Source organism: Propithecus coquereli, unplaced genomic scaffold (genome assembly GCF_000956105.1).
Source record: "Propithecus coquereli isolate 6110/MARCELLA unplaced genomic scaffold, Pcoq_1.0 Scaffold605, whole genome shotgun sequence".
Lineage (NCBI taxonomy): Eukaryota > Metazoa > Chordata > Mammalia > Primates > Indriidae > Propithecus > Propithecus coquereli.
In genome coordinates, this window is record NW_012152008.1 from 287,058 (window position 1) to 306,892 (window position 19,835).

The 19,835-nt window shown below is 36.6% G+C and overlaps 2 protein-coding genes across 4 annotated transcripts in view; one reads left to right on the forward strand and one right to left on the reverse strand.

The window, feature by feature from the left end:
* GIGYF2 (GRB10 interacting GYF protein 2) overlaps window positions 1–19,835 on the forward strand; it is a 126,991-nt gene that overhangs the window by 26,129 nt on the left and 81,027 nt on the right. The gene's annotated exons all lie outside the window — the stretch shown is intronic.
* Window positions 4,191–12,159, reverse strand: KCNJ13 (potassium channel, inwardly rectifying subfamily J, member 13). 3 transcript variants are annotated; one of them, XM_012659342.1, is made up of 3 exons: window positions 12,039–12,159; window positions 6,856–7,331; window positions 4,191–4,942 (listed from the first exon to the last, which is right to left on the reverse strand). In XM_012659342.1, exons 2-3 carry the CDS (start codon window positions 7,313–7,315, stop codon window positions 4,320–4,322), a joined length of 1,083 nt encoding a protein of 360 aa, XP_012514796.1. In that variant the 5' UTR covers window positions 7,316–7,331; window positions 12,039–12,159; the 3' UTR covers window positions 4,191–4,319. The 3 variants fall into 3 exon arrangements, with proteins under 3 accessions (XP_012514796.1, XP_012514798.1, XP_012514797.1); XM_012659344.1 differs by lacking the exon at window positions 12,039–12,159 and having other exon boundaries at window positions 7,092–7,326; XM_012659343.1 differs by lacking the exon at window positions 12,039–12,159 and having other exon boundaries at window positions 4,259–4,942; window positions 6,856–7,357.

A 19,835-nucleotide genomic window follows, 5' to 3' on the forward strand; every position in this document is an offset into this window, starting at 1 on the left:
GTGGTCTTTCTTTCAAAATACTTTAATATTTTCAGACCGCGGTTGACTGTGGGTAACTGAAACCATGGAAAGTAAAACTGTGGCTAAGGGAGGACTACCGAAAATTAGAGTATATGAACTTATATTCATTTACCATATATCGAATTCCTACTTAATATGCTAGGCCTTGTGCTGGGTGGTGAATATTTTCTTTGGAGGATACTGTTGGTGCACTGATCAGATTTTCACATCGTTCAGTGTTGAGAGGGGTAGCTGTGGAGCGGAACAATTAGGACTTGGGATCAGAATTAAGGTGGAGCAAGAGACCACATCTAATCAAATGGAAGTTTAACAGTAGAAAAGACAAAGTCTTACGTAAGTGAATTATAGAATTTAAAATATGGAGCAGCCGTGTGTAACAGCAGCCTACTGGGGAAAGGCACAGCTCTCTCAGGCGACTCTCTGCTGCTGAGGTGACATCCACACAGCTGTGGGCAGTGTTTACTAAAACTAAAGTGTCCTCAGTGAGTCAGGTGATAGAGAGGCCCATTGTCTTTTATGTTGTCACAGGACAGCCTACGCGTTGTGTTCAGTTCTTGGGGCCACACCTTGAAAGTGTCCATACATTGGAGTAGGGGGGCTGGGGCATTTGAAGCCTTGTGGTGGGGACTGTGTGGAGGAAATGAAGCTGTTTAGATAAAGGCAATACTGTGGACGGGACGGAGTGGAGAGGAGGGTCACTGTCTACCAATGCTCTCTTAACGATCATGTGAAAGAGGAATTAGACTTGATCTTTATGAGTCTAAAGGGCAGAAAGGGACCGAATGATGGAGGGTTCAAGGAGGCAGGTATTTGACATAATCTTGAAAAGAACTAATAATTAGAGTAGTCTGAAAATGTCTTGGGTTGCCTTGGGAAAGTAGTGAGTTCCCTGATTGAGAATAGGTTGATTTTAATTACTGACACATATTCACACTTTATTGATTTAGAATAGATGAGTAGTATAAAGTCCTTTTTCCTCATTATTTGTGTCACTTTTTAACTTACATTACTCCAGTGAGGGTAATTTTCCTAACTACTCTCTTTATTAAGAGTAAGGTTTCTTTTCTTTGCATCCCATAGGTATATCTTTGAAAAAACAAGTTCCATAAAACCAAATTGACATCAAGTGTCTCAGAATATTTAGGATACTAACTACCACTTAGTATCTCCTAACACCTAATATACTAAAATATTCTGGCAATTTCCACGGACATATATATTCTAATATATCATGGTGACTTTTACTCAATGGTTTTTGTAAAGATGCTTACTTCAGATTAACTGTGCTAAGGATTCTGAGCTTTCTTTTTTTGCAGATAATTTGTTGAAAATCATGTAGATTAAAAAAATTGTTCATAATTGTATCTTACACTCTCCAAGAGTAGCAGTACTAAACTAGTTTGTTGGGACATACTGATATATTGATCAATTGTGAGATGTCTTATGACATCAAATTAAGATAATTCAAGTACTGAAGGTTTCAGAATGATTTGTTCTTTTTAGAGATGGTGCTTATCATGTATTTGTTTCTTATATGAAGAGAAATGAGTGGAATATAGACATCTGGGTAAAAATCATGCATAATCCTGGTGAACACCCATGAGAGAATGTGGAGGTAGAAAAAAGGCCAGTGGTATTAGAATTATAATTCCTATTTGAATAGGAATTGATTGCTGCATAGGAAAGATCAGTTCTGGTGATAATCTTATACTATGATTCTTTGAGGATGAAATTAAAGGATCATTAAAAAATAAATGATCCAGATGATACCAATAGACTCAGCCCAGTGAGATACTAATTAGTGCATTTTGGTGTGAAATACTTGAAAATAGACATAACAGTTTTTGGTTATAGACTATTTCTGGCAGTTGGTAATATGGGCTTGTACATACTTAAAACCAGGCCCTTAAGATTTTTGGTACCTATTTGTCTCCAGTTTTGTTGGAACTGTCATGCCAGTTTTATTGATTTCCAAAGATACTTTTTAAATTAGTTCCAAAGTGATCTTCCTAATCACGTGTGTTAGATTCCGTGACCAAACTCCCCGGTGGTCTAGGTTAGCAAGCTGCACATCCAGGAAGGTAGACCTCCCAATAATTTCCTCCCTCTTTCTCTTTCCATTTTTACTCCATTTTCCTGAGAGGTTAATGGTCTCTCTGCAGAAAACTTAATCCTTAACCTGGATACTGTGATTCTTTGAAACAAGTGAATGAATCATGACCATTGCTCCCAGGAGCTTTCTATCCCCTAGACAAAAGTTTTTGATCACATTTCTTTGTTGTCAATTTATAAAATATTTATTAAATAGCATTAGTTTACCAACAGTTTTTCTTGGATGTGCATAGGGAAAGTCATATTTAGTCTCCAAATGTCAAGTTTATATATAAATAGTAAATATGATGCGAGACTCATCTGACTTGAATGGAGCCCTAGATCCCAAGGTCTTACTCATTCACTGTGTCACCTTGGGCAGCTTCACTTAGCTGTTGAAATTGTGATCTCCGTAAGTGACGTAGTGCTCTTAGGAAAAAACATACCATGTGAGTCTTCAATACTACTTTATTTTCACAAGTTAGGTGAATCTTGTTAATTTATTATAGAAATAAGAATTCCCACTGTCTTTATGTGTTACAATAGTCTTGGGTTGGGGAAAAAAATCTGTTGGTCTGGCTACTACTTAAGAATGAATGTCTAAGATTTTCAGATAGCAAAAGTTAACAATAATTAAGTTTCTGTCTTCTTGATACTCTTCTGCTATTATCAGTCTTAGATGACTCCAAAGTTCTTTATTTTCTTTTCCTTTTGGTCAAATAGTGGAAAAATGTGACTTGCTGCTGTGCCCTGCTCTTCACAACTGCTTGCCTTTACTCAGCTAGTATTTATTTCAAGAGATGATTCCTACCTAGGCCATCACCAGTGGGAAAGATTAATCTTTCGCTTTTCCCACAAAAACCTGAATAGGGGAAATTTCAGAAAAGAAGAGCAGCCACAGATCTGTTTGAAATCTGATGGGGTGACTTTTTTGGTTATTGTATTGTTTGAGGACAGTTTCTTTTTTCTTTTCTTTTTTTTTTTTAATTGAAGTGAAAATTATGCAAAGGATTGTCTTAACCTGGGATGTGAGGGAAAGGGTTCATTGTAGCATATATAAAATAGAAAACGAAGCAGAAAAAACATAATTTTTACGGAGTATTAGATTCCGAAAGAAATAACAGTTCATCTAGTCCAGCCTCCTACTGGTGAATAAACACTTTTTGTGTTTATAGAAAAAACTATTTGAAGTTGGAAACAGGAATTTGGGTTTGAAAATACTTTCTTGCCTAATTATTTTTTGCTTTATCTATTGGAGATTTTTTTTTCTCATTGCATTATATCTAACTAAACTTTTATACCTCTGTTTGTATTTGTGAATTATTTAGAGCTATGGTGATTTCTTATACCATCAAATGGATCTTAGGTAGGAAGGGGATGTTTTTACTTAGGTTACTAGAAGCCATTCAGATGAATAGGTGATTAAAGTTTTAAAATCACTATTTGATTATTATGCAGGGTCATTTTGAAGTGGATATAATTTTGTGTCTCCTTGCCAAAAATACCACCTTGCAGGTTCCTTTTGGGCTGGAGCTCATCTTAACTTTTTCTCGTCACCTTCTGCCACAAATATATAAACATATGCATGTGTTTGGATGTCTTGTTCAAATGCTTTTAGGGTTATATATAAATCTATACTTTGTTGTGTTAAAAATTAAGGAGGTAATACTTACCCTAGTTTTGTACTATAAAGAACCAAAGGAATGATCTTTGCTGTCTTGAAAAAAATAACAGTTTTTAGAGAATGTTCACTAAATATTGTGAAATCATCATTCTACCCAGGGAGCTGGGTTTGAAACTAGACTCTTGCTTCAATTTGCAGCTGGAAATTAGAGCTTTATGGTTGATTTTCTTACAGTTCATCTGTGTTAAACTTCGCAGTCCATTTTACTTTCAGAACTGGTATCGTACCACATCTTTATAAATTCACCAGCAACTTTTCTGTATAAGAATCTGTCAAGTTGAGTCACACTGATTTCTGCAGATAATACAGATACAAACTTTGCAAGGTAGAATGTTATGTTTCCAGAATGTGTATTGTTAGCACAGCCATTTTTTTGTGGGCGTAGGCATGACTACCATGACGTAATCAGACAGCTGTAATCAGCATTGAAAAAAGAAAACATAAGATACAATGAAGGCAAAGTAGCTGCATAACTGGCTGGATATATTTAATACATTAAAAAATATGGTGCCACAGATAAGTCTTATTCTGTCAGTCCTGTTTCAGAGATTTGAAAATTGTCAATGCTTTGACCATTGATGCGAATATCCAGGTCAGTCCTATTTGGGTTCTTAGAGACCAGAGGAGTTGGAAGTTCAGGGATAGTCTTGTCAAAATTCTCCATCTTGATTTGATATTCTCCTTTGGAACCTCGGGTCAACAGAGATGCAAAACAGTGATGTAACTTGATCTCAGAGGGTAGGTAGGATGTCCTCCTATGGCATATTTCTCCAGTGCCCTCCTGCATTGCTGAAAGGAATACAACTAATTCAAAGTGGGAAGGGTTTTCATGCTGGAGCAGAGTAGCCAGAGGACTTGATGGTGTAATGGAGTGATAGTAGGTTAGTGGAAAGATAAAGAATGGACATTCCTCAGAACTGATGCCATCAAGGTGGAAGTCCACACTGGTCTGGTAGAGTTTGCCATTTTCTCTTTCCTGATAGAGTACAGCTGAGACCCGGACACTGGTTAGAGGGCTAGGTCGGGTGTTGGCCACTTGGAAGATAAGATTAGGTTTGCCATCTATGTGAGATACTACTGCTAAGTCAGTAAAACGAATTGAGAAAGCTCGATTTTTTGGCCGGGCGATCTTCGCCACGAAGGCACCTAAATCAGAAACCATTGAATTTTTTTTAGAATGAAGACTTTAAGTATCAATACCTTTTCTGAGTGAGAAGAGTATGTCAAATAATTATATACATTTCTTGGTGCCATACCTTCCAATGAGTCAGGAATTGAACTCGTTAATTTGAGTAGTTTCATTTGCCTAAAGAATTTTTTTTTTGAAATATACATACATTTCTACTTAAAAATCATGATTTCAGAATGGATAAGCAAAATTGATTTTGTTACATAGAAATGTAAAAGTTTATCCTCTAGTTTCTTACAAAGCCAAAGAATTCATCATTTCCTATATTTCTGCCCCCACTTAAAATGTAATAGAAAATAAATACAGTTTAGTTACAACCTGATTACTTCACCTTGAAGTAGAGACCAGATTCAGAGTAGAATGATTTGTGTTGGGGAGGGGACCAGTAGAATGAGTGATACATTGAAGAATTTTTTTAACTTGGAAACTTATGCAAACCTTTTTTTGAGGGAAGATTCTGGCTATAGGGTGATTTTAGTGTATCTTTCAAGTATATTCTCCTTGCACCCCAAGCTATATAGATAAGGATTTCTTAACCAATTTTATGCCACAGATCCTTTTGACAGGCTGATAAGGCCTATGAAATACTTATCAGAATTACGTTTTAAGTGCTTAAAAATAAAATACATTCAAAAGGAACCAAATATATTGAAATTCAGTTGAACGTTTAAAAAATTATAGTACCATATATGCTTTATTAATGCATTAAATAACAATCTAGTGGTGGGTTTAAGACTGATTTTGAAGTATTGCAGTTTGATATGAAAATATCTATGATTTCTGTTTATGTCAAAGCTACTGGTACTGTTGATAGATTTTTGTTGTCTACATTAATAATAGAAATAAATGTCAAGTTTCATTTAGGGATTAGTGCAAAAAGATGTAAGTTTTTCCCATCTAAGTTTACAAAACCTTTAAATTTTATAAAAAGACCGAGCCAGTGTAAAAATTTTTGTAGAGGTTAAGTGATACGTTGCAGGTTATAGAGCCTGGTTGGTAACACACTGGGACTTCATTACAGATCACCTTTCATGTGGCTCAATGCTTACTTTCTCAGGTTATTGCTGGATAGTAAGTTAAAGCCAGGTTTCCTTTTGTTTCTTTTTTAATTGTATATGTCAGGTAAAAAAGACATTAGCTCTGCTTTATTAGAAGAAAGAGTCTTATGTGTTACCAGATTTATAAGCAAATTTTCATAATCTTTATAGACATTTTCCCAGTGCTAAGGATGTATATATGTAACTTGTTCTCTAACATATGATGCTGACTGATGCTCAGTGAGTCCAGAGCAGCATGATGTTGAGTAAATGTTGAAAAGATGAACCCAGGAGAAAATTCTAGCCCAGTGAAGAAGGAAGGGAAGAAAATAAAATTCCTCTTTTAGGTAAAGTGACTGTCAAAATATGTATTGAACATATTTATTCACTTATTTAACAAAATGGTTAGCTTCAGTGAAAAACTCCTTTTAAATCTTTCGGTAAATTTTATTTTCATAGGATGTTCCTGCAATTTAGTGTCATAGTGATCCTTTTTTTCTTAAGTAGGTAAAATTTAAGTATTGATCAGGTTCCTTATACATTTCTCCTATTGTTTGACCATAGACTGTTTTCTATCTTAGGCCTCACCTGCTATTAATACAAATAAATTTTTTTCCTTTTTTTTTATTATTTCAAAATATTACGGGGGTACAAGTGTTTTTGGTTACGTGGATCGTTTATGTTATGCTTGAGTCAGGGTTATAAGTGTGGCCATCACCCAGTGTTCATTGTACCCCTTAGACAAATAAATTATTCTATAACAGAATTACTTATAACTCACTATACCCTTTCCAAAACACTTGCAGTTTTTTTTAAGAACAAAGACAATTTACCTGTGATAAAAGCCTCTAGCATGAGGCCTAGGAGCATTTGTATGGCAAGTAAGGCGATTGCACTTGGACAGTCACCACTGGGGAACATGGTACCATAACCAATTGTGAGTTGTGTCTCCAGGGAGAAGGAGAATGCAGCTGTGAAACTGGTGATGTACTTGACACAGATAGTGTGGTTTTCAGGTGGGGCATCATGATCTAGTTCCAGATCACCATTCATCTCAGCTAGAACATACCAGAGCACTGCAAAGACAAGCCAGTGGACAAGAAAAGAAGCAGAAAAGACCAACATCATCCAGCGCCAGCGCATGTCCATTAAGATTCCCCAAGCGTCTCGAAGATAGGCAAGACCTCTTTGAGCACCATCCATTTGAAGTGTGCTGTGGCCATCCTTTGTGACCATCCTCCGGTATCTTTGACTGAGGAGAGGAGCAATAACTTTGCAATTACTGCTGTCCATCTCAGGCTGTAATTCTCTGAAATCAAGAGTAAATTAATAAGCCCTTTACTGTTTTAGAGTTAATATTCATGAATTCTGAGACCTCATGCACTTTCTGCTTTCTTGGAAGTGCTTCTCTGACTATAACTCAGGCAGGCTTTCACAGCTTTCTCTCCTCTCTCTTTTCATAAAGGGGGCATTTATTGACTAAGTGATTCATTTGCTAGCTAATCATGTGTTACCTTAGGATATCTCTTCCTATTGTTTCCCTGAAGGACTGTTAAAATATTGTTTGTGACATTTTAACATTTTCCAAGTGTATTTTAGAATTCCTGTGGGTGGGGGTTATGAGTTGTGCCTGTTTGACACTCCTGTATCCTCCTTGCGCAAGTGCAGCCACGAAGTATTCATTGATTTGACCAAATATTATGTGTAAACAACAGCGTTTCATAATTAGGAAGAAGTTTAAATGTATGTGTAAGTATTCTTCTGTGTGAATAAATATAAATCATTTGAAGTTTATTATTAAACTGTCTGCAAATCTTTGAAAGCCAGACTTAGTACTAGGACAAGACTTAAATTTGTGGTACGCTTTTAGAGATCCACAGTTCTAATGTATGCTTTATAATTAACCTATTCAGAGTTTTATGACTGGGCTTTATTTTTGTCACTTTGTGGCCATATTTATGTATTCTTTTTGCCCTGGCTGATGGATTGCTGTCTCTTTGAATATTCAGATTTTTGAGTAGAGAGAGAATTGTTTTCTTGGCAAAATAGGAAATTTCAAGTACACATTTCTAGATAAGATCAGCTTTGAAAGTAAACCGGAAGAAAAAGCTTCAAGAGTTTAATGAACTAAAATAATCATTAAGGGATCACATGGCAATTTTAAAAAGATAATTAGATTTTTGCTATAAATCATTTTCATCAATGATTATGCTTTTGTGTCTGTGGTGAGTGGAAATCTAATGTGTGCCTTACTTGTGACAATCCTTGCATATGATAACGGTGTCTTAAGATTTCTGTGTAGAGGCTTCCAGAAACAGAACAGGAAATGTGGCTTTTCTTCCCTGAGTGCTCCTCTCTTCTTTGCCATAGTCCAGCACTATGAGCTTGTATGTGCTGCTGAAGCGAGCACCCAACACTGAGAGTTTATGTTTCACTCTCCTGCTTGCTTTCTTCAGAAGTAGGTACCCTTGAGAGTGCTGCATGCATACTCCCATCCTGCCTTTTGAATGCTGCTTAAGGGGACTGGAGACGTGTGGAGCTAGGTGGTTGCTTGGGTTTACTAGTTCCTATGTCTAGGGACTTTGGGGCTTGGGAGATTGCCTTTCTGTGTTGTTGGAGTTGGACATTGGCCCGCTGGGTATATACAACTTTCCCTGTTTGTTCTGAGGCTAATTTAACATTCGTTGGTGATATTAGAAACATTCTCATGTATTTTCTTCAGATTTGAGCTACTGATGGAATGTTGAGATGATTGTTCAATTTATTTAGATTAGATGGCCATTTCAATTTCATGTTATAGACTTTAAATAAATCTTAGAGCATTAATGTTTTAACTTATTAACTTATTAACTTATTACCCAAACAAGCTGTCATGATCATTTTATTTTGCGTATTTTTTTTTTCTTGGCATAGCTATTTAATGACCCTTATTTTATTAGATTCTTTAAATGTTTTAGGAGACCTGCTCTCTGCCCTTTCGGAAATAATAACAATAAAATCTTCATACACACTGTGCTAGGTACTTTCATATTGTATCATCTAATTCTTTGGTATCTCAGCAAGATAGACATTATTGTCCTCATTTTTTGGATGAGGTTGCTGGTGCTCAGATAAAAGAAATTTGCATAAGGCAAATGGAGGCTTTTGGTAATTTGAATTATTATTGAAGTCTGGTTAACTTCAAAGCCAGTTTATTTATTTTTTTTATTAAAAGAATCTGTGTGTTCAGAGTTTAGTGGAATAAAAATCCTTCCTAAGATGATTGGTGTTACATTCTCAAGATAGTCTTTGACAGCCAAATTTTTAGTACCTTTAGTAGATGCTCTTGCCCCTGGAACTGTCTCAAGTGTCTGTCTTAAACCATTGTTAACTTTATACACGATTCTATGGCAGTAGTGATTAATAATATTAACGAATACATATTATTTAGTATATGCCAGGAATAATACCAAAGAACTTCACAGGTCTTAACTCACTTGAAGCCAACAGACAGTGCCTGGCACAGAGTAAGTTCTCAGTGAGTGTTAGTTTCCTTATGGTAATGTTTCTTTCATAGTAATAAATACCATTATCAGTCCCATTTTACAGATAATGAAACTGAGGCACAGTGAGATAATAAGTGGAGGATATGAATCCCATGCAGTCTGAGTCCAGAGTCAGTTCTATATTGATTCAGAACAGACATTTGACCCTGGTTAGCCGCCGTGAATAATACTGTTCCATTTGACTAGTTTTGTTCAAGATCCATTCCTGAATATTTGTTCTTCAGGAATGGTTATTAGGTTCAGACCTATGATTTGTAGGTTAGAAATAGATTTTCAGTTAAGGAAGACTTCTTTTAAGATTTGAAGATTAGTACAATCAGAATTATTGGATAGTCTAGTTGTATCTGCACACCATTAAAATTTAAACAATATAGAGAGAAGAGTTCTTACATAGCATTGCCAAATTTATCTTTTGCCAAATGAGAGGATAATTTTAAAAATATAATATTGTCAGCATAATTTTTTAAAGAACAGATTTTGACACTTGAGGAGGAAGGATATAATAATGAAAGAATAGTTGGCTGCTTTCAAAAAAGTGTGTTAACAATTCCATTGTTCTTCATTGTTTGTTGCTTCCTGACTACGCAAAGATGCCCCTCATGGGCTTGGACGCTGATGCTTGTTTCACTTGTGGAACCTCTGTCCTGGTGAATACTGTGAAGTGCTTAGTGTTTCATAAAAGCTTGAGGAAGAAAAAGCTCCCCGATTCTTGATTTTCAACCTACTTCATTTATGAAAGTTCAAAAATGTATTTATTACCTAGTGAGATAGCCTTTCTATATAGACTATAGCTAATGTTAATTTTTCTCATTCGGGCTTTCTTAGGATTGTTACTTGTTACCTACAACTTTTGTAAGGCACTCTTACTCTAGGTTTTTTACAATTTCATTTTTTCTCTTGCAGCTAAATACATGCAAAAAACTGTGAATAGGCAAGTCAGAAAGGCTAATATCAAAACAGTGAAGCAATATCTTTTTTTTTTTTTTTTTTTAACATAAGACTTTGCTTTATCTGCTTTGGACTGTGCTGGCAAGTGGAGTAGTTTAGAGAAGTGAGATTTTGATTCCCACTTGACTGGTTATCCTGAATAACTGTTCTTTGGACCCATGTAGTCGGTTTGGTTTCGTACAGAGAGCACAGAATGGGGGATGTGGCCATCAGGCTCTGGCTCTGCTGATTACATAGCTGTGTCATTGTGGGTAAGCCCCTGGTCCCCTTGGCCAGGCATCCTTAGATTAAAACAAAGAAAGGAGAAAAAGAGGAAATAATGAGTCCTTAAAGCTCAATAAACGTGTAAATTTATTTCCAATTCCTACAACTGACATAGATTTCCTGTATGATTTCTTTCTTTTTTATCTGTGTGGTTATATGTCTGCTTATATGGTTTTTAAAAATTATATTATTGTTGCCTGATGTTTGTAGGATTTCCTTCCCATCAAATTTGGAAGTGTCTGATGGGCAGACATTATGTTTATACTATTATCTTTTTAAGTAATTTTCATGTCCCCACAGGCACATGAGTGCTTTTTGTCTGGGTGTGTATTTATATGATTCTCATCAGCTGATCCCAATAGAAAGTAGAATGGAAGGAAGATTGGGAAGGTTTGCTTGTATCTGTGTATGAGCTATAAAATACTAGTCCATTTATAAATTGTTTGTTGGAAAAATACTACTTATAAAAATGATAGTTAGGCAGCTCCATTGGTTATCAAAATAATGGGTTCATTCTACTCATTAGGTCGTGGCACTTAATACAATTATGACTTTTCTGTTGCCATGATGTAAAGTAGTAGCCAGGCTGTAACTACAGATGTTCAGTGAATACACTGTTACTGTGTGCTCACGTCTGGTATAAACACTTTAAGACTGTATCAAAGGTCTTATAATCATCTCTTCTGCCCTCCGTAATTAGGGCAAACAGTGTGAGTTCTAACCCTATTATATAAGCTCAGAGATTCTTTTATATTTTAGTTATGTATTTGCAGAAACACCGTCTAATTTCATTAATAATTCCATGCTTAAAAAGAATTTTAAAATTAGGATACCCCATTTTTTTCATGGATTAAGAAAATAAAAACAAAGTGATTTATTCTTTTGGCATTTGTTTTTGTATGCTCGTTTTAGGTTTTTAAAAATCCCTTCCAAAAGAAAACGATACATTCTTTTAAAAAGCCACTGAATTTTTTTTAGGGCCTTACTCCTCTACTCATTTATATATTATAATGAAGAATTAGTATACATTTAATAAATCAATTAAGAAAATTTCCAATAATGCTTTTAGTAGGGCTATTATTCCATTTTTAAAATTTAAGGAAAAAAATAGAGAACCTTAATGTATGACCCTATAGATAATGTCTTTGTTTTAAAAATCTATTGGAAGTAATCTAGCTCTGTCCCTATTTGCCATTCAATTTCTTTCCCTGTTCCCCTTAAGGAAAGAAGTAAGAATGAATATTATTTCATGTACTCACCAGTTCTTTTGCTGGGTCAGCCTATATGCCAAGGCAGGTCTTAAGGAAATTTGCAGCGTCTGTCTTTTTGATCAGATAATTTTAATCTACAAGTCTAGTTTATAGGTTCTCTTCTTGGACTGGCTTTAGGGCTTACATTCCTCTGTTTATAATGTTGTGGGGGCTGGTTTCAGCTGAAGTTGATGTGATTGGTCACTTAGTCTGCAGGGGGGCCAATTAGCTCTGATCATGTGGAAAAGAATGCTGGTTTGTTAGGAGGTCTTTCTTTACCCAACACAAACCTTAACAACTCTGGAGAAAGCCTCCAGAACTGACTTGGAGAAGGGGTGCATTTTTTCCCTCTAATCAGGACCGGTCTTTAGTAAGTTTGCATAATCTTACTTAAGAGTTTATTTGAAAGTTCAAAGGGATAAAATTCCCTGCAAGATTTCCTTTTTGCCGTCTTTCCTTATATAGCATGTTGAAGTGTGAGGTATTTCCTTTACTAATCTTTTTTTCCACCATTTCTTTGGGGAAGATTTATTTGGATAAGGACTTTTAGGCATAAATTAATGAATTGTTTTCCTAGTTTTCTTTTCATATTTCATCAGAGTGGCTACCATTAACTCCAGAACTAGTAATATAGGTAGTTTAGTTACCTGAAGTCTTTTTTTGGCAAGGAAACAGACTTTAAAAAAAAGACTGTGTATAAATAATAGGAATAAAAGTCATTGTTCATTACCTTGTACTTACCTTTGAAAAACACACCGGTGGGAAAAAACTGAAGAATTTTCTTAAGACCTGCCTTAGTGATGTTTAGAGGATGTTTCCCTGGTAAATATAATGAAATACAGTAAAACATAGTGTTCAAGGTGCAGAAAATTTAACTCAACACTGAAATAGTGTTTAGTTGAAAAATGTCTGTGATCCAGCTTGTAGCAACCTCAAAATGAGCTGTGGTATGGCTTTGCGTAATGCCTTAGTGAGCAGTGCTTTTCTCCTCCTCTGTTAGCTGCTGATTTTAAAACTTTGACCAAATGTCACATGTAAGAGGATCTCAGTAACAAAGACTGTGATTGTTCAAAGTAAAATCATGGAAGGCCTGCTGGGAAAATTATTAATGTAGACCAATATAATGCTACTTAGAAAGTGAAATCCGCCTTTGTAGAATCCTCTCCCTCCCCCCACATTTTAAAAAATATATTAATTCCTTCTTTGTTTTATTAATACCAAACATTTCAATACAAGTTCAGACACAGCATTGGAAACTTTGGCCTTCAGAACTAGGGAAGGTAAAAGTATGAAGAAAGAACTTGTGGTGTGATATTCATTACCTGCATGTACTGGTAGGAATTATACTACTAGGTATCAATTCCCAGCTAGCTGATTGGGGGAAAAAACCAAACCAAAACAACAAAAAAGCTAGAGCAAGTATAGTGTAACACTCTTTGCCTTCCAGAAAGCAAAAGCACTTGAGTGTATCTGCCATGTGTTCTAAGTGGACATAGTAGGTGAGATAGTAAAGGATTTTACTAAATTTAGAAGCCTCTTTCCATAGTATACTTCATTTCAGAATATACTGAGGCAAAAACGATGTGGCAAAATGATCCTTAATTAAGAAAGAAATGTGTTAAGTGAAGAAGTTTTCTGATTTTTGGATTTCTACAATTTGAAAGTCAGCTATGGTCTATACAGTGATTCCTAATTGCTAACTGAATATTGTAGACCGGCTCTGGAGTGCCCACTCAGGAACGGAGCACTGTCATTACAGTAGCCTGAACATTTAAATTCATTTCTGGTTGAGGTTAACTGTTGTAGGGGAGAGAGAAGATTTTCTCTCTACCCTCTAAAGGTTTGATAATTGAGTTTATGAAATAAACTGACAGTAGACAGATTTAACAGGAGAAAAACTTTTGATTATGTGCATACACACTGGCGTTTTACAAAATATGAGAATCAAAGAAGGGCCAGATAAGTAAAGTTCTTATAGCCTTAGCATTGGGGCTTCTGGGTGAAGTGTTGACAAGCTATGGGAGGGTGAGGGGAGAAAACGTATGAGGAACAAAGGTTGTCTTGTTATGTAAATGAACTCTCTCAGGTAATGAAAGTAATGAACTCTGGGAGGAACTGTCTGAAGAATAGGTACCTCTGACCAAAAGTCTATGTGGGCGAGGTACCTTATCTCCTGTGATAAGGTAATCTTCTTGGTTGATCATATGCCAGGGAGGGGACAAATAAATTCTTTTCTGATAAGGGGAACTCAGAGAAGGCTCCCTCCCTGTAATTGCTGTTTCCTATGTTCCCTCAGTTTAAAGTAATCAGCATACCAAAAGCAGCATATATTTTGAGGTGATACTTCCTGGACTTCTTCAGTGGGATGACATTGATGTTGGCACAGATGATATGCCAATTTCACCCTAAAACTCACGAACATAAATGCTAGATACCTGTTCACTGATTGACTTAGTTTTATTGAACATTATGACGTTTAAGCAAGGTGCAAAGACCAGGTAAATTATTCTTTATTAAATCCAGTTCTCTGGCCCTAAAGGTATTTGATTTTCTTTCTGACTGAAGTAATATAGCACATACTCCATAAATGCTTGAAAAAAATAAAACCTTTAGTTGGAGTGCAATTTCCTGCCTACGTACATAGGTAATTTCAGCTTTAAAACTTTGGCTGTGGTCTCCATGTTCTTGCTTACATAGCGTACTTACTTAGCTTTCTTTTGAAGATACCTAGTCTCTTTCTAGTCTGCATGTTCAAGCCCACCTACTGATTGTCTTCCCAGAGATTTCAGGCAGCCTCTGGGTGTGTGCCAGCTGAGCGGTAGAATTATGGAATCTATTCAAAGGGCATGAGGAGCTTTTCCAAAGAGATTCTGATGTGCTGCAGCCCTCCAATCCTTCTCTAGGCAGGACTGGCTGTTTTTTCGGGACCCATGTTAACCAGCTGAACAGTTGTTATCCTTCAGGGGTTAGGCTGGGAGAAAAATTGCAGATTTCTGGGTATGGAGTTTAAATTTCTCTATCCTAGCCACCCTGAATTTTGTTTACAAGTAATTGTGGGAGTGGGGGAAGTATCAACACTTGAGTGGGATTCTCTTTCACTGTTTTCTTTAGTGTTAGAAAATATTTTTAGTGTTGATCAGAGAATATATATCTGAATAGAGGAATACAAAGTCGCTCCTTACAAAAATTTGCACATAAACAAGCTTCAAAGTCTGTCCCATAATTCCGCTTTTGCTTTTGGAGATTGGGCACTTGTAAGCTCCAAGTCTCACAGCTGTAGATTTTGTTGGCTGAGTGCCTCTTTGCTCCATCTGAAGTTTTCCATAAACACCATTTTTGGCTGTGAGTCAAACATGCACACAGGTGCCCTTTTACTGCTCTTTCTCCTTAGGAAGTCCACTCAGACCAGGCAAAAACCAACACTGCATTTTAATTTAATTTTATTTTTAGAGAAATCCTACTTAGACTTAATATTACTAAGACAGAAACAATTAAGTATTTACTGCCATTGGGGAAATTATGTATGTAGTCCATACGTACTTTAGCACCTTTTACACATCTTATGTTACTGTTGATGTTAAGAACATAAAATGTATTATATAGGTAGTATAGTTTCCTGATAAAATAGTCATGTTTGCTGTATTGAATAGAAAAAAATACATTTCAGATTTGTGTTTCCCCACTGATGAAAGCCTTAGAGCCTTTCCCAGAAAAAAGCAAAAAGCATGCTGGCACAAAATGTGCTTCCGCTTCAAGGATTCCCAGTCCTGAGCTCATTCATTGGTTATAGGTTAGAAATAATTTGGTTCAGGCATGAATTTGTAAATTATTCAATTAGATTTGCTTTTAAATCTTATTTATAAATTAGTCTGTTAATATTTTAAAAGAAGTCAATTAAAATATAGTATTTGGTTACTCAACTTTGTGCTGAAGTTACAGAAGGAGGAAGACTTTGATTTTGAATGCTGAGAAGGGCCACATGGCTGTCCTTCATTCATTTTAGCCTTGTTCAGTATGGAATGCTGGGATTTTTAGACATGAAAGGAACTTTAGATACCATCTTCTAAATTGTCCATGAATGACTTTAGTATTTATCATTTATTTTAAATTACATCAGGACTACACAAAAATATATATTTTTTGATGTTTTTTTTTTGAGACAGGGTCTCACTCTCTTGGCCAGATTGGAGTGCAGTGGCATTATCACAGCTCACTGCAGCCTTGAACTCCTGGGCTCAAGTGATCCTCCCACCTAAGCCTCCAGAGTAGCTGGGACTACAGGTGCACACCATGCCCTGCTATTTTTTAAATTTTTTGTAGAGATGGTGCCTTGCTATGTTGCTCAGGCTAGTTATAAACTCCTGACTTCAAGTGATCCTCCTGCTTTGGCCTCCCAAAGTGCTAGAATTACAGGCATGAGCCACTGTGCCCATCTACACAAATATGTATATTTTTAAACTCCAATTTGAAGTTCCAAGATGAAGTTCTCCTTGACATTCCCACCTACCCGCCCACATTTAGACAAATAAATCTGTATTCAGTTAGGTTACAAATGATTTATTTTAATATTTTAGAGAAATTTTCCTAGAGTGAAATTTTTATATTGAGGAAGTTTATCTTACCATTTTTTCAGGGGTATACATTTTGAAATCATTTCTGTAGGAAGATTGGAACAAATATAGTTCTGTCTTCTCCCTTTTTATAGATATTGACAGATTCTGTACCCGAGATGTACCATGCATGGTATGTCTACTGCCCTTTTAGCTTGTTGGATTTTAATCCCTAATCTTCCTCTTCCTATTTCAGTTTTTCTAGAATTTCTGGCTGCTTCCAGTGAGTCTAATTTGTGAGTAAACCACTAAGAATGATATAGTAGAAATAAACTGTGGATTAGGAGTTTGGATGCCACCTACCTTCTAATTGGTTATGACTCAGCTATGTGATCTTGAACCCCCTACAGGTATCCCTTTTCTCACGGTAGCAATGGAAATGATGATGTTTGACTTACCTGTTGTGGTTATGATAAGGATCAGATGAGATATATCAGTACATTTTGTTAACTGTGATGAATCAGGCCATGTGGACCTGTAGGTCATAAGCTGTGTCTAAGTTTTTCTTTGTTTTTAATCCTATGTCTCTAATTGTATTTGTCTGAAGAGGAGGCAGTTACGGTAGTGTTTGCTGGAGGTTTGAGTAAAACAAACAAGCAAATGAATGGTAAAGCAGTACCATTTAATTGGGAAAATACTTGGTAGTACTTACAAATGTTGAACATACTGTGACCCATCTGTTTCACTCCTAGGTATATACCCGACAGAAATGCAAGCATATACCCACCAAAATTCATAATCAAGAATGTTCATAGAAGCGCAATTCATAATAACAAAAAACTAGAAACAACTGTCCATCAGCAGTAGAGTAAGAATAATATATCGTGGACTGTTTATACAATGAGATGCTGTACAGCAATGCAAAAGAACTAAACTATTATTCTCTGTAATAAAGTGAATAACTCTCCCATAATGTTCAGCAAAAGAATCCAGATGTAAATGAATATTCATTCTATTTATATAAAAAAGTTAAAAAGCAGGAAAAACTAATATTTGGGGCTAGAATCAGGATAGTGCTCATTTTGGGAAGGGCTGATTGGGAGGGCACATGAAGATTTTTGAGAGCCCCATATATATGTGTGTGTGTGTGTGTGTGTGTGTGTGTGTGTGTGTGTGTGTGTGTGTATGTTATACTTCAATAAAAAGTTTTCTTAAAGAAGGGGAAAGGAGATGAGTGAAGTGTATTTAAAAGTTCTTGACTCCTTTTCACCATTCTCTTATGAAAATGACAGTGGCCCCTAGATGCAGAACTCCATCTACTTTGCTCTTGCCTCTGAGGTGTGCTTGGCCTGTCAAAATTATATTCTGGCTTGGTTTACCAGAGAAGTCATAATCTAAATCTATTGCAGTTATTTGTTATGTAATATTTGATGTATCAAAAAGCATATTGCAGCTTTAGAAATTATTTTGTGGAAACAATCAATAACTGTTTTAGGGAAAACTTGTGCTTTCCTCTAAACTCCACACAACAACAGTCATCAACACAGAAGAAAACTTCTGTGACCAAATGTCGGGTTCCCCCACCCCCCACACCAAGCAGTGGACACCAGCTGGGTGTCCTCTAATTCAATTCTGGCATTGTCTACCAAGAGATAGCGTCAGATTCCACACGGTGAAGGCTCAGTCCCCAAAACTGTCCCCCCACCCCCATCCCTTAAGATGCCAGTTACAAGTTCGGGCCTTTGGAGCTTCTGGCTGACCAGCTTCAAATTGGTAGTTCCCATGAACCTGCTTTGGGTTTGATTAATTTGCTGGAGCAGCTCACAGAACTCAGAGAAACACATTTACTGGTTTATTATAAAGGATGTTACAAAGGATACAGATGAAGAGATGCATATAGGGTGAGGTATGGGGGAGGAGGCATGGAGCTTCTATGCCCTCCCTGGGTGTACCACCCTCCAGGAACCTCTGAACCCTGTCCTTTGTGCCTTTTATGGAGACTTCATTGATTGTACGTGGTTGAAGCATGGACAACCGTGTTGAAGTGTGATTGGTCAAAAAGAGTGTGATCCAAACCCAGCAAGGCCTGTCATTTAAGATTCTTTTTGCTCTCCCTGTAGCATTCCTTTCTCCAGAGTATGGGGCAGGACCCCCTCTGGAATGAGGGTCTTATGACCCAGAATCAGATTGGAGTCCTACCTTGGGTGGGTGAAAGGAGGACAGGAGAAGGTCAGAGAGAGATTCTGTTTCCTAAGGCCTGCTTCTGAGGCCTAAAGCGCCCCAGCATTATAACAAAAGACTGTAACAAGGGTTATGGAAGTTATGAGCCAGGAACCATGAGTGAAACCTACATGTGTGTGTGTGTGTGTGTATTTTTCTTTATATATAAAATAATAATATCACAGTAAGAAAATTTGAACCCCTTTGTTAGAGATTTTTTAAATTAGAATGGTTTTGAACTTAGTAATCATATAAATTCAGGCTACTTTACCTCAACATCCTCCTGCCCCCATGAGTAATTGGGTCTTCATTAGTCTAGGTGTATGGATCGGAATTGGAGCCAGAATTTAAAACCAGGTCTAATGACTCCAAGATTATTATTCTTCCTTTGATACTGTGTTCCTTTCTCTTCAAGATTTTTGTCTCAAATCCTTTTTGGAACAAGGAATGCATACGGTCATTCAAACTTTACAAGTACAGGTTTTCCCAACAGTTTGAGAATACAAGATGGTTTTAAATTTGGTTCTTCTTTGTAAGTATAGCTACATTTTTCGTGAAGTCATATAATGTGCACATTGCTTTGTAAAATGGATTGTCTCCTCTTATGCTAAGGCAGAAAGCCTGGGAGGTCTTCTAACCCAACAACAGACATGGTATATTTCTGCACTTGAGTCATAAAACTTGGCACTCTGTGTGTTATAAAAATTTGTTGATGGCCGGGCGCGGTGGCTCGTGCCTATAATCCTAGCACTTTGGGAGGCCGAGGTGGGAGGATTGCTTGAGCTCAGGAGTTCGAGACTAGCCTGAGCAAGAGCGAGACCCCGTCTCTACTAAAAATAGAAAAAAATTAGCCAAACAACTAAAAATAGAAAAAATTAGCCGGGCATGGTGGCACGTGCCTGTAGTCCCAGCTACCAGGGAGGCTAAGGCAGGAGGATCGCTTGAGCCCAGGAGTTTGAGTTGCTGTGAGCTAGGCTGACGCCATGGCACTCTAGCCCAGGCAAGAGAGTGAGACTCGGTGTCAAAAAAAAAAAAA